Consider the following 15,347-nt stretch of genomic DNA (forward strand, 5'->3'; position numbering starts at 1 on the left):
GTCGCGATGATGCCGCCGGCGATGGAACGCGTCGGCTTGCACGCGCGACGGAGTCCCAAGCAGGCCGCATCGGGCGCGTTGCAGTGGGAGCGAATGTGACAGCCGTAGTTGCATTGTCCGCCACTTGGCGGGGCCGAACAGCGCTAGCCATCGGCGATGGAACGCGTCGGCTTGCACGCGCGACGGCGTCTCAAGCGCGTTATTGACGCATTCACTCAAATTACTATAGGTGTCTTGCGCTGGAGTTTGAGGTATAGTAGCGGCGCCTGGTGGCGGCGAAAAACGTCATCTGGGTAGTACCAGCTTGGATACTATATGAGCCTTGGCTGTGGCGAAGCACGTTTCTAGCCCGCGTTTTCCGTCGATTCGCACTTTTTTCGGCCCTGTTTCGAGTGCGAAAAGGCTCGTAACTTCTTACAGACCATGGCAACCAGGCTGCGAGCTGGCCGCAGCCTATAGTTATACGAAAACGGACTCTCCGTGTGCCATGGGACGTAATGCTGGAAGCAAAAGACATTCACGATTCGAGACCCGGCCACAGCGACAATTAACAATTCGACCGGTGCGAAGTGATGAAGTGACCAGGTGTGTGCAAATGACCACAAATGGTCGGGCTGATTCGGTGACAATGCACTACACCACTACGAGCAGCACAGGCTAGAGAGTTGAATGTGCTCATCCTTGACCTCAAGCCAGCACGTTGAGGCAGCACAGCAAGGTAGTATTGATTACAGCACATCGGTGTTCGAGCGCTGTCATTAAGAGCTACATCAAGCGAGCAGCGCACGAGCTCGCGCTGCAGCGCGATTTGCACGCACATACGTTACTGCGAGCTTATATGCATGGCATCAGTCATTTATCAATTGCTAGAGGGACAGATGGCCGCTACTACAGCGCAGGCATAATTACTTGTCTAGCGGCATGCAGTCAACGAAGATTGCAGGAGACCCGCCGTTTCGCGGCATGTCGAACGACTGCTGCTGTCGCGCGTATGATCGTGAGCTCGAGCAGTTCGTACACCGCGGCATGCTGAAAGACCGCTGCCGTCGCGGCGCGTACCGTCTTGCGCTCGAGCAGTTCCGTACACATGTCTGATTATCGCTGCTGTGAATTCATTTATAGAAAGCATTTCCTCGCGTTTGTGCGCTTGAATCTAGCAGCATGCAAACCTTACCTGGAGTTCAACTTCGCACGTGCTTGACTCGCTTCACTTGCGATTGACAATGCGCTAAAACTTCGCCGCTTATTTCTTGAACAGTGTACACGTATTCGGCGTTGCATAATTTCTTGCCTTTACGCAGAATGCCACCCATGGAAAAATCTTCGGCGCCCGATATTCGCTGCAAGCCGTGGTACAACACAACCGAAAGTGGCGGGTCCATATTGTAAACGTGCTTCCCAAAGCAGACGACCGAGCTTGGTACTACCCAGTTTCGGATTGAGAGCGCTTTTTGGATGGATGGATGGATGGATGGATGGATGGATGGATGGATGGATGGATGGATGGATGGATGAGGCTGAACCCTTTAAACCCGGCGGTGGCATACGCCACCTAGCCATGACTATTAACATATTTTGTACTTTGTGGTGGGTGAAATTTTACCCCTGCCTTGATTTTATCCACCAATCAGATAACCTCTGTTTGGTTATTTCTACCCGCTTAACGTCTAGTTTGCCTTCACTGTCCCTAAACCCCAATGCTTTGAAAAAATCAGCCCCGTTGCCTTGCACTGTAGGGTTAAGCCCTTTACAGAAAAGTATGAGGTGTTCAGCTGTTTCCTCTTCTTCTCCACACGCACAGCACAGCGTGTCTATACCTTGGTACGTGACTCGGTACATCTTAGTCCACAATACTCCCGTCCTGGCTTCAAACAACAAAGAGCTTCCCCTAGAATTATTGTAGATATTTTCTTTGGCAATTTCTTGCTTGAAAGTTCGGTATGTTCCCAGTGCTGATTTCATCTGCATCCCTGTTTTCCACAGACCCCTCTCTGTTTCCTTAACCTTTTTCTTAACCGCTGTTTCCTGGTTTGCACCCCTCCTGCAGTCCAAGTATTTGATTGACAGTTTTCTGGTCAGCTTCCTCCATTTTGTATCAACATTCCTCATGTACAAATAACTGAAATCTCTCCTTGCCCACCGCTTTTCTGCCAGTTCTCTCAATCGCTCCTCACTTGCTGCTGGCTTCCCTGCCCTCGAATGACGTCCATCCCATGTTACCCTGTACCCCCTGATTTGGTGTATTTCCGTGTGCTCCCAGAGCCAGTCTACCTACCTCTCGCTGCTTAACTTCCAACCTTGCTCGAACCTCTGATCTCATGCACAGGACCGCATTGCCGAAAGTCAAACTAGGGACCATCACCCCTTTTCCAAATCCCTCTCACCACTTCGTACCTATTGTAATTCCACAGTGCCCTATTTTTCATCACAGCTGCATTTCTGCTACCTTTAGCCGTCACATATTTTTCATGTTCCGTTAGGTACTCAGCCCCATTGTTTATCCACACTCCAAGATATTTGTACTTATCCACCACCTCCAGCATAACCTCCTGTATCCTATGCTCGCTGCCCTGATTATCATTAAAAGTCATGACTGCCGATTTTTCTTTACTAAACTTCAAACCTAAGCTATCTCCCTCTTTACCACAGATGTCCATTAATCTCTGCAAGTCTTCCTTGCTGTCAGCCATAAGTACAATGTCATCCGCATACATCAGTCCTGGTAATGACTGTTTAATCCATTCTCCTTGCTTGAAATAGGAAAGGTTGAAGCCAAGTCCGCTCCTCTCTAATTTTTTCTCTAATCCTTGTAAATACAGCATGAACAACAGAGGTGACAGAGGGCACCCCTGCCTAAGCCCCTGCTGTATCTCTATAGGCCCAGATACCTTGTTTCCCATTTTATAAGCACCTTGTTACTTTTATAGATATCTTTTAAAAGATTTCTTACTCCATCTTCCACATCTAGAGTGCCCAGTATGTCCCACAAATCCTTTTGGATTACACTGTCATAGGCTCCCTTGATATCCAGAAAGGCAAGCCATAGGGGCCTGTGTTCCTTTTCTGCTATTTCAATACACTACGTCAATGAGAACAGATTATCTTCTAACCTTCTTTGTTTTCGGAACCCATTTTGTAGCTCCCCCAGCACCTCCTCGCTCTCCACCCATGCCTGCAGTCTGTCCTTTATAATCTGCATCACCACCCTGTAAACCACTGACGTCACTGTTATGGGACGGTAGTTGTTTATGTCGGCTTTGTCCCCCTTTCCCTTATATATCATGCTCATCCTGCTCAGTCTCCACCCGTTGGGGCTTTACCGTCCATCAGTAGCGCACCCAGGATCTCTGCCAGGGGGGGGTTGACAGTTTGCCGATACCATCTAAACAGCACTAATTTCGATTTCTTAACGGGAAATTGTAAAAAAAAATTCGCTTTTTGCGAGTGTGCAGACGATTGCGCGTCTTACATCTTAGTTGCAGTACTCAAATGCGTAAGGAAAGAAATGGGGTTAAACAATAGGGGGGGTTAAGTCGGCCTCAGGGGGGGTTACAACCACCGAATCCCCCCCCGTCGGTGCGCCACTGCCGTCCATTATCATTTTGCTCACTGCTTCTCTTAATGCTTTCTTAGATTTTGGGCCCAATGTCTTTATCAACATAATTGGGATGCCATCAGGACCTGTCGACGTGCTACTAGGAACCCTCTTCTCTGCCCTTTGCCACTCGCTTTGTTCAAGTGGAGCCACTGCACTAACCAGTCTATCCTCACCAGATTAAGCACATGCTACGTTTCTTTCTTTAAATTTTTCTGTCATCACTGTTCTATATGTTTCATTGCCTCATCTCCTTCTAGCCGAACACCTTGAGCTGTAACTATAAACCTCTGCTCTAGGCTAGTCTTATTACTCAAGGAGTTGAGATGTTTCCAAAATTTCTTCGTTGCTTTTCTATCCTTTTTGTTTACTTCTGACAACCATTGGGTCCCCTTTCTTCTAATCTTCTCATTGATCAAATGGGATGCTTCTCTTCTACAGTTTAAGAAGTTATTCCATTTTCTGTCTAAATCAGCCTCTGGTTCACCCTTCTGCTTTGAGTATCTGTGTTCCCTGGATGCTTCCTGACATTTCTCTATGGCGTTCTTAACCTCCTCATCCCACCAGCTCTTGGGTTTACGTTTTCTGTTCCCTTTTGGCCTGACTCTTACCTTAGTAGGCTCTAGCTCAAATATTTCTGTTAAATTTGTATATGTCCATTCTGTTTTTGTATCCTCTGAAATTACTTCCTCAATTTGCTGGGTTGCTATTTCAAGCTGCTTTTCCGAGTAAAATATCCCACCTGGTTGTTCATCTTGCCTCCTACCTACTTTCATTTCCCTTCTAAAACTCACCTTAATACGTTTGTGATCACTACCTAGACTTCTGGAGCCATATTCATCTATGCTCATTACATTTAGCCTATCGTGCATCCTATGTGACATTAGTGCATAATCTATCGTCGACTGCAGGCTCCCTACCTCCCATGTTATGTGCCCTTCACACTTCTCAGTACTGTTGCATACAACTAAGTCATGGATTTCACACATATCCAGCATCATGTTGCCTGTTGAGTCTGTGTACCCGTCCATGTCTTCTATGTGTGCGTTCATATCTCCTAGGGTGCGATTTTGTACGCGTTCCAAAATGGAACGGAGGCGTTCCGTTCCATCGAGCCGCACACGATTGGTCAATTTGAATCGTGACGAACGCCATGACGTCAATTGTGACGTGAACCGTGACGTCTTGCTGCTGTCAATCATTCCGTGTCGTCTGCTAACGGACGAACGCAACGGAACGGTTGCCGAGTCCGTCCGTTTTGATAGAACGGATTAGAACGGCTACCAGACGACTTGGATTGGATTAAAACGTAAGCGCTTGGGACAGTTAGCCTCTTTCGTATTCGGTTCAATCCAAATCGGGAATCCCAACAGTTGGAGAAAATGGCGTTTTCTTTCTCTGCCGTGTCTTTTCGTGTCGCCTGTGCGGCTGCTGCAGTCGCGCAGAGACGATGACCCGAGGTAGATGATGCATTTAAAGAGTTGACGGAGGAAGAGATCCGGCAATATTTTCGTCTGTCCAAACGAACAGTGCGTCGCTTGTGCGACGAGCTTGACTCCATCATTGGATGCCAGCGAGCCAGTGGCCTTTCCACAGAAAGGAAGGTGTTGTGCGCGCTGCGATTTTTCGGCACTGGAAGCTTCCGGAGGAGCGTTGGTCGCGAGGAGCAAATAGGCATGGCGCAGCCGGCCGCGAGCAACACCATCCAGGAGGTGACGGAGGCCATCATTTCCGTGTCTGCCCGGAGAAAGTTGGTGGACTTTTCATTGACACCGGCTGCCAAGGATGAGGCAAAGGCGGCGTTTGCGCGACGCGGTGCCATTCCAGGCGTGCTAGCGTGCGTCGACGGCACGTTGATCGCCGTTATGAAGCCAGAGGGACTCAGCCCGGCCGACACGGCGAGCTTCATGTCGAGAAAGGGTTATTACGCCCTCAACGTCATAGTCGTAAGTACCGTTGGAATGTTTTACTTCAAACTGTAGTCGCCATTTTTACTCGCCCATAGTAGCAATTGTTCAGTTTAATGCCCAAGCTGGCATAACTAGTAATGTAACGATTAAAAGAGGACATGCGGGGAACTGTGTACGAGCTCGTTGAAGTCTGACATGTCAGCGGTAATGATGAGTGCCATGTGTTTCTGTGCATGAGCCGTTTGCCGTACCAAAATTGTGTTTTCGTTCTGGCGTGCATACACAATGGAGTTGTGCATTTTGGAGGTATTTAGGAACATGGGCAGCAGTCGTAGCAAAAATCGATACACTATAGGGAAGATACGATGGAAGCATTTTGAACAGGGAAGTACTTACAACCATTGCATGGGCTGGATTTGGCGTGTATGGGTGTTCTTGCGCAATTTCGTGCCCCAAGTTTTCATTTAGCGATCACTTAGTGCAAACCATAGGCGTGCGCACAAAGGGCCCCAAATGCGAAACCCTGTGCACGCCTATGAGTGAAACAGTGTAGCTGCTTATACCAGCGTAAATGTATGTATTGTTTTCTGCATATGAATGGCAAAAAGGGATTTTGAGCATATCTGCAGCGCTATTTTGTATTGCTCCTCATTGCAGGTGTGCAACTCGGAACTTTGCATCCTTGTTGTGGACCTCCGGCTCCCTGATTCGGGCCATGACTCTTGGATGTGGCAGCATAATCCACTGTGTACGCGCCTCGCCGCACAACTGCAGCCTGGCGAGTCTCTGCTTGGTAAGTATTCGTAATGTGTACCCCTAACTAGGGCAGAGCACTTTAGTTGGTAACAACTTTGTTGATAGTCACAGGAATATTGATGTCACAGGAATGGTGAGCTTTCATAACACATACATAATTTATTTATACAAATTGCAATGCCCCTAGGCTATCACAAGGCTGTATTTGTACAGTGGAAAATACATTAAAGAACTTGTATACACATCAAGTACCCCTCCATACGGATGGTCAATGTTTCCAAATCAAAACATCCGACAGATTATGATAATTTAAACACAAACGAAGTAAAGTTATACAAAAATCCTTCAAAAACAATGCCACAGCCGTGGACTCGGAAACAATTGTACCCTCTTCACTGTGCAAGAGGCTCCAAGGTTTGCATAAACCTCGGAGACTCTTGCACAGGTTTGCATAATTTTCATAAAACACCAGAATGATCGCAACCGCCACATCCTGTGCATTCGGGCGCTCGGTGTACATTAGTAGGAACGATGCAATATGCTTGCTAGCCACCTCTTGTGCTAGGTGTATGAAAACTTCCATGCAAGCATGAATACGCAGACGAGGCAAGCAAGTAAAGCGTAATGAATGCGGATTCAACCACAAAAGAAAAAATCTAGCACTGAGTGTTGTGACATTATACTCGTCACATCATGTCTAAATGGGTAGACGTAAATTAACGTGAAAGCACAAAAAATACAAAGGTCAACTTTATTACATGCTATGACGACAAGTACAGAGGCCAACACACATCTCTAGAACGCGCAAATCATGTTTGCAGGACTGCGCTGGCGAATCTGATGACGACATGTGGCATAAAATCTGCTGTATGTGAGCTTGCGTGACTAAATGTACAGTTCCCATTGATTTTTATCGACCTGGTGGTCGGCTTAAGCTTAGGTGGCTGCTTTGGCCCTCGCAAGTGTGTTCTAGACATGAGTGTTGACCTCTGTACATCATGAACCTTGTACATACAGCATGCTACACGTAGCAAAGCATGTGAGAACATTGCAACATGAGCATCACACAATTCGTATTCACCACGGCAAATAAAACTTGCAGTTACATTTAAGTGACCTTGCAAGAAAGTATGACTTTGACATGTATGTCCATTCCCTTCTCAGTGTTATGAGTCACTGACCAGAAGCATTCATTTTTCGACAGCAATTGCAGTGTGATGCTAAAGAACAGGTGAATCATAATTGTAGAAAGGTGAGTGCACTTGCCAGCTGTGATGAAACATAAATTGCATACAACATGAATAATTAGCTCTGCAATCTCACAGCACCCAGAACGTGTTACACTTAAAACTTATTCTTGCTCACTTGGAACGAAAACTAGAGGAAACCAATCACCGGCGTGGTGCAGTGATGATGGCCATTTTCATTTGTGAAACTATGCAACTTGCAGAGTGACTAGTTTGGTGCTCTGAAAAAAGACCACATTGTAGTTGTACCTTAGCATGACTGTGCCGAAATGAAAATATCACAGTGCAAACACTATGCGGTAACGCTTCATAATGAGTGCAGTAAGCTACAAAACATAGTGAAGCAATATAAATATCACAGTACAAAACCCATACACAGAAATCGACAACTACTTGTAATGATTCCAGTGTCTTCGAAATGTGTAAATAAAAGAAAGCACGCTGGCGTTGCAGCTGGATTAGTATAAATAGAAAGAGGAAAATACTACGATACAAAAATGGGTGCACACATTACACCTTTCGTCCAAAAAATCCTCCTGCATTACTCATACAAGGCAACAATGAAACTTAAACAGTAAAACTTAAAATGAAGCAACAATAAGTGCATAAAATGAAAGTGAAGATATAAAACTCAAAGAACAATAAATGACTAAAATAAAATTGAATAGGTGAAAATAAACAATAAATTAATTCCTCCTTTCTTGTTGCAGGTGGCCAGCTACGACTAGTGCCAGGGAGCGCACCTTCTCCAGTATGCCCTCCTGAGCCGCTGCCATCCTCTCTGCCGCGATGGCGAGCCGGGTGGTGGATTGTTCGATCCTTCGCAGCACCTGAAATGAATAATTGTGGTGGGAATTGTTCATATGAGTTGCTGATTACTCGCAACCAGCTCATCGCTGGAAGCTGTTGTTGTCAAGAATTGCAACGTGCACAACAATTGCCCACCTCCCTCGCTGTAGCCACTGTAGTGTCTATCCTCCTAACACATCACATATCCTATGGCAATGCCATCCAAAACTACCCCCTTACCCAAACCTTCATCCCTCCCATCTACCCCTTCCTCCGAGTGGCTGACCGCCGCAACTACCCTTCACGACCAACGATTCCTTGGGGACTTCATCGGCCTAATGCTGAAGCATGCCGCAAGCGACGCCCTGGACTCAGGGCACTGATGCATTTTTTTATCGCAGAATAAAAAAAAGTGATTTCTCTCTCTCTCTGTTGAAGAGCCACTGGCCTGATGGCATCCTTTCCCAGGTGAAAATTTCCAACTGGGAATGCAACTGGTTCCAGTTAAACTGGTTTATGGAACAATTCCCAGTTGGTCCCTGTTGCAACTGGTCCCAGTTGGTCCCTGTTGCAACTGGTCCCAGTTGGTCCCCGTTGCAATTGGTCCCAGTTGGTCCCCATTGTAATTGGTCCCAGTTGGTCCCCATTGTAATTGGTCCCAGTTGGAGCCCATTACAACTGATCCCAGTTGGTCCCAATTGCAACTGGCCCGTGCAGAAGCCTATCAAAAGTGTATTCTGCTGATGGATTTCATACAACTAAGGCAGTTCAGCTATTATTGCTTAAGTCCCTAGCAAAATTTCTAATACAAACCCTAATAGCCTATTCGGTTATCGACACTAATACAGTCTAGTAGGTCTCTTAGTGTATTAGTGTAATAGGTCTATTGGAGTGAAAGAAAATGTTGTAATGTTCCAGATACATAACGAAAAACAGGTAAAATTGCTAAAAGCATTTATTAGCACAGCATGTATTTTTACAGATTCCTCCTTCGAGATCTTCGTCAGGTCAGCAATCTTGATTGAGAGCTTTTCGTTGACTTCGACCAAAGGGCGTCCTTTTGAGGAAGTGGTTAAAAAAACCTGGGCACAAAAATACACACATATAGAAGCAGTTAGAAACAGGGGTGCTAGTTCTACCACTAAACGTTTAAGCTGGCAATATTTGCTTCCACATTAGAGTAATGTGGCTCCGCAATTACCAAACTAATTTTAGGACAGTGTGATATATGCTAGCTCAAAATGTTTATCATAATAAAAAATGACGCCACGCGACACGATAAGACCATTATAAAGAACACAAAATCAACATAAGATGTGTGTTCCATCGAAACAGTAGGCAGATATAAAGAACTCTAGACACAAATCTTGCACAGCGTTGTCGGAAACAGGCATGTCGATCATTGCTGCAACGCACACAGCAATCGGCCCGACGGCACTGTTCAGAAGTACTTACGTCCACCGTCAGGATAAAAAAAAGAAGAAAACACCTCATTCTGTACTATAGAAGCATAAACAAGAAGTATAATTACCTCGAAATGGTAAATCGGCGCCGGGGAGAACACTGCACATCGATGCACGCTGATAGATCCACAAAGCCGCGAAGGACAGGGGTAACACAGTTGCCTTGGGTTGTTTTGAAGTCACAACAGCAGCCATAGATAAAACTATCCAAATATACTACTCCACGAATGAGATTCCGCAGGCGCTAACACCACGGGTTCCTTAAAAACACATCGTTAATTCACTAACACGCACGCACACCTCGCGTGACGCCTCGCCTTGACATGGCGGCCGCCATTGCACACGTGCTGTGCGCAACTACCGCTGACTATGGTCGCAGTTTTATATCCTTCCCACCCGCCGCGTTCCCTTCTCTGCGATACTGCTCTTTGATGTCAATAAATATTACGGCCTTTTATATGCGATATCGAGTTAGCAATTTAGATTAAAAGTTTAACATTTACTTTATGCGCACTTCAACAGAAAATACGACACTGACGAAACTTCAGTGCCAAACAAATATGGTTGTTCGTAAGCTGACCGGGCAGCGCATTTACATTCGCACGCCCGTGCATGATGATGATGATGATGATCTATTGGCATCCCCTTTGAAACGGGGCGGCGACAAATAGTCACCTAGCCTGCTTGATTTAATCAGGTATACTATACATGTTCTTTATCTTGCATTTTTGTATACCTATCATTATTTTTCTTTTTCAAAAATTTACCTTGTACCGCTGCCTATGATTTTAAGAGATCAGGTCGCATCCATCTTTTCCCTACTTTTTTTCCACCAGTACTCTAATCGTCTCTTGCTGATCTCTACGGCTGATCTGTTTATGTTTCCTTCCACTTTAAACCCAAGCGCTTCTGGGAGTTGCACGTTACCTACGGTTCTCGCTGGGTGGATCCCGTCGCATTCCATTAGGATGTGCTGAGTGGTCTCTGGATCTTTACTGCAGCATACACATGTCTCATCTAATTCCGAATATTTGTTCCGATATGTTTTCGTCCTTAGGCAACCGGCTCGAGCCTCAAATAGCAAGGCACTGCCCTTTGTGTTATCGTACAGATTTTCCCTTCTAATTTCTTTCTTCTCATTCTTGTAAATCTCCATTGTCCTTTTCGTTTCCATTCTTTGCATCCAATTCACGGTCTCTATTTCTCTCACTTTCTTTCTGATGACCCCTGGTTGTCTATTTACAGTTTCGATTATCCTGTACTTGGTTGCCAACTTCCTTGACCTCTTCCTCCATTCTGTGTCCACGCTTTTCATGTAGAGATACTTGTGCACTTTAGCCGCCCATTTATTTTCATCCATGTTCCTGAGCCTTTCTTCAAAACTAATTTTGCTTTGTGCTTCTCTGACTTCAAAAGAGGCCCAACCCATGTCTCCATGCACTGCCTCATTTGTCGTATTACCGTGTGCTCCCAAAGCCAACCGGCCTACTGATCTTTGGTTAACTTCCAAACCCGCCAATATATCCGATTTTAAGCATATAATGGCATTTGCGAATGTTAGCGCTGGCACCATTACTCCTTTCCAGATTCCACGCACCACCTCATACTTATTGTGGCCCCACAGTGCTCTGTGTTTCATTAATGCTGCATTCCGCTTCCCCTTTATTTTCAGATTATCTTGGTGGTTGCTTGAGTAATTCTTTCCTTCGTTTATGTGTACGCCGAGGTACTTATATTGCTTCACTATGGGTATTACTTGCTGTTGAATTGACACCACGAAGTTACTCGTGTGCTCATTAAAGATCATAATCCCTGATTTCTCTGTGCTAAACTTAAGGCCTAGATTTGTCGCTGCGTTCCCACAGATATTCGCAAGTATCTGTAAATCTTTTTTATTGTCCGCTAGTAGCACAATGTCGTCTGCGTACATCAGTCCAGGGATCTTCTGTTGCACCATTTGTCCATTACGCATGTAGGATAAATCAAAACCTAATTCGCTGTTTTCCAGTCGTCTTTCTATGCCCTTGACGTAAAGCGTGAACAACAATGGTGACATTGTTGCTCGGTCGATTGCAGCGCGCCCGCGCGGCGCTAAAGGGAACTACAGATCTAGGTACTTGCTGGCGACGCGTCTCCGCAAACGCCCCTAGCTCTGCGAGTCCCTGCGCCCTAGCGCCGCCGCCTCCCCAGCTTCTGCATGGCTCCACGGAGCGCGCCGCGCTAAAGGCCGGGCGGCCGCGCCGCCGTGGTCCGTCAGAATGATGCATTGAGTTAACGGTGTTGAAAACTGACTGGCCACATTTGTCACTTAGCTTGGATCTCAATTTCTTTCCCCTTTTAGTTTTACCATACGTTACCGCATAAGGTAAGGTGCGCACCATGTTTTGCAAGCCGAGCCGGACCAAGCCTAAACATAGCGAGCAAGTGGCGTCGGCCACAGAGCCCACGCCGTGCATGTCCGCGTCTCGCGTGCGTTTTTCACCATGGTAGGGCCAAGAGACGAGTTAAATTTAATTCACCTTCTGCAACGTGGCAGCAAGTGTGTCAGTCCCTCTAACCGGAAGCATAACCTTGAGCTTGAACTGAACTTGTGGCCGTACCCTTCGTACAGGGGAGTAATATACTCAGGCCGAATGAGAAAAAAAATTCAAATAACCGAAAATCAACCAAAGAAACAGAACATAAAACGTGGCAGGAAAAAAAAAACACTTCAGGTTGGTGGCGCCATCTAGTGACGAAGATTTTACTTAGAGGGGGCGCCGAGTTTTTATTGCAGGAACTAACTATATTCCACTTATCTGCTGGTGTAAAGTGTCGGCATCGGTGCAATTTAAAACAAACAGTCCTACTTTTTATACGCAAGGCCTGAAGGTTAACCGCTGTCATCATTATCAAGTTACCGTACGCATCGAGCACACACGCAGCTCAAACGTATTCGGTCATCGCGGTACGTTACCGCACTTACCGTACCGTTACACGGCACTACTAAAACTAATTGACTAAACAGTCGCGACAGGAGCAGAGCAGCAATGTATTGTCTTCTTGCCTGCTTACTAATGGCAAGAAATTAGGCTCTAGCACTGTGGCATAATCAGTTCTTTCAGGTATGACTACGAGCTTGATGCTCTACCATTCGTCCACGATCACATGCATACTTCCCTCCGACTTCATGATCGGCACGTTTTAACACTTCACGTTTTAATCACGTTTTAACACTTCGCCAGCGCACAAATGCCATCGTCGTTTTAACGTGCTCACGTTGGTTTCGACGGGAATTCAGGGCGCAGGCTCCTTTCCCAAGCGTATCACCCCTGAAGGAAGCCGAAGGCCAGGCCGGGGCACACTTGTACCCATTTGAACCAGAGGGTGCCCGGCGGCGGTGGGAATCGAACCCACAGCCTCCCGCAGCCGAGGTTCGTACGGTTGTATACACTGTCGCTAATCGCGTTAAAATCCCGTGTTTCTCTAGTTAATGCTCGTTCAGTACCTGCGCTAGAGATCAACAGTCGGCTCGCCACGGCCGCACTAGAAAACGATCGTCTTCTCAACGTGGTCGTCATCGCGCTGTTTGCGCACGCACAGCTCCTTTCGCGCAAACGCGTTGTTCCACCTTGTATCGCTTCGTTTTATCTCAAACAATGCAGGATAGCTACGATTCCAGCAGTGTGCACGCCTCCTGCTCGCGGAGAGTTGCCGAGCCTGGTCCAGCGGAGGCGTTCCCGCGGCCACCCGCGGATATGGCGGCGAGCGGGGACTAGGGGGCTCGACGCAGATAGGTACGCGCGACCCCTAGGACCAAAAAGCACCTAGATTCGTAGTTCCCGTTAGTGCCGCGCGGGTGCACTGCAGTCATCCGGCTGTACGGGCGCGCGAATGTAAATGCGCGACCGGGCACCGCGATCTGACGGCTGGTTGTTCGCGTTTTTCTTTTTTTTTTCGCGGGGGAGTATTCGCTGTGCTGTAAACACTAGCTGTTTCCTCGACTCATCGCGACGAGGCTCAGTGAAGCAAAATTGGCAAGACCATGTAGGCGTACGTCGCTGAGAGGTGGTGTGCTGAAACTAATGCAAACGTGCGAACGCAATCTGCTGCACAATTGTACAGCAGAATTTTTAATTATCCAGTGATTAATTAGAAACACCCCTTCATGCAAGCAAACGGTCCGCTATTCTAATTTTTTGTCAATTAACTTTCACCAGCAAACAAGAGCTGTGGAATCTAGCAGTACATGTTGTATCAGACCAGCAACAATCTGCATAAGGCCAATAGGACCTGTTAGTCTAATAGAGAAACTAGTAGACACGCGCGTGTCTACTACACTGCTTGTAAAAGACTAATAAGTCTAATACACACGGCCTCTTGGTCTTATAGGTAAATCAGTACGACTAATAGAAATTTCTATTGGTCTAATACAAAACTTATACAACTAATACAAAACTGACGTATTAGACTAATTATTACAGACTTCTATTAGAATGTTGGCTAGGATTGCTAAAACTGCCAAACTTAATTGCTCAGTATAAGTAGGACTAGCTGCTGCATGTTACTGGATGTTACTTGCTTTCATTTAAACTTCTGGTCACCGTTTCATTTGGATTCTAACTGGAACCAGTTGCTACCAGAACAACTGGCCAATGTTTAAGTTGGTTCCAGTTGCTACTGATACAACTGGTCAAAGTTCCAGTTGGAATCCAACTGGAACCAGTTGATTCCAGTACAAATGGTGAAAGTTCCAGTTGCCTCTCTACTGGAACCAGTTGATTCCAGTACAACTGGTCAAAGTTCCAGTTGGATCCCAACTGGGTCCAGTCACTCCCAGTATAACTGAAAATTGTTCCAGTTGGATCCCAACTGGAACCAGTTGCTACCCAGTTGCTTTCCAACTGGGACCAGTTGGTGTGTAACTGGGACCAGTTGGTTTCCAGCTGGAACCAGTTCATCCCAGCTGATCCCAGTTGGAAATTTTCACCTGGGTTGGCAGTGTCACGCGTCATGTACAAGCTATGCCCTCTTCGTTTGGGCAGACAAGGACCTGTTGGAACTACTTTTCAGTCATCTACTCAAATTCATCTCTTACCACCAAACAACCCTTTTCAGGGCCAACCAACCTTTTGCCCGGCTGTTGATCGTTGGCAAGATAGGATACCGAGTCCTTAATACAACGCATATTTCTTATTTACATCAAAAGTTGGCTTGTTTTCCAGATTCATGATTCACTTATGATAACAGAGCATAAATAATATTTATGTCCTTCACGTAAAATGACACCGAAGGATCTACCAACCTAAAGCTTCCGACGCTATTTTCCTGTTCACCAACAGTGTCGCGTTCTGCTAAAGGTACCACTTACAGATAATGGCAAACTCTAAGTCGGCACCGTTCAGGAACGCATGATATTACGCCGGCAGTGTGCTTACCTCTTGGTAGGGTAGGTCGGTGACGCCACGGAAGAGGACCGCGCCCGTCAGCTGGAGCACTCGGCCCCGGAAGCCGGGTGCGCGACCCCCTCCAGTGCTTCTGAAAATACACACCAATGTCGAAGGACAAATCGCCCGGACCATTCGACGGTCACTCACATTTGCTCTTG

At 46.5% G+C, this 15,347-nt stretch overlaps 1 protein-coding gene and 1 long non-coding RNA gene across 2 annotated transcripts; one reads left to right on the forward strand and one right to left on the reverse strand.

The window, feature by feature from the left end:
- Positions 1-4,952: 4,952 nt before the first annotated feature.
- LOC119462595 (uncharacterized) lies at positions 4,953-8,979 on the forward strand. Its single transcript, XM_049673051.1, has 4 exons — positions 4,953-5,541; positions 6,163-6,298; positions 8,219-8,650; positions 8,960-8,979. Exons 1-4 carry the CDS (start codon positions 5,272-5,274, stop codon positions 8,977-8,979), a joined length of 858 nt encoding a protein of 285 aa, XP_049529008.1. The 5' UTR covers positions 4,953-5,271.
- A 255-nt stretch (positions 8,980-9,234) lies between these two features.
- On the reverse strand, positions 9,235-10,096 carry LOC125947639 (uncharacterized). Its single transcript, XR_007468463.1, has 2 exons — positions 9,829-10,096; positions 9,235-9,379 (listed from the first exon to the last, which is right to left on the reverse strand). It is a non-coding gene; the product is annotated as an uncharacterized LOC125947639 (long non-coding RNA).
- Between the last annotated feature and the right edge of the window lie 5,251 nt (positions 10,097-15,347).

Source organism: Dermacentor silvarum, chromosome 8 (assembly GCF_013339745.2).
Source record: "Dermacentor silvarum isolate Dsil-2018 chromosome 8, BIME_Dsil_1.4, whole genome shotgun sequence".
NCBI lineage: Eukaryota > Metazoa > Arthropoda > Arachnida > Ixodida > Ixodidae > Dermacentor > Dermacentor silvarum.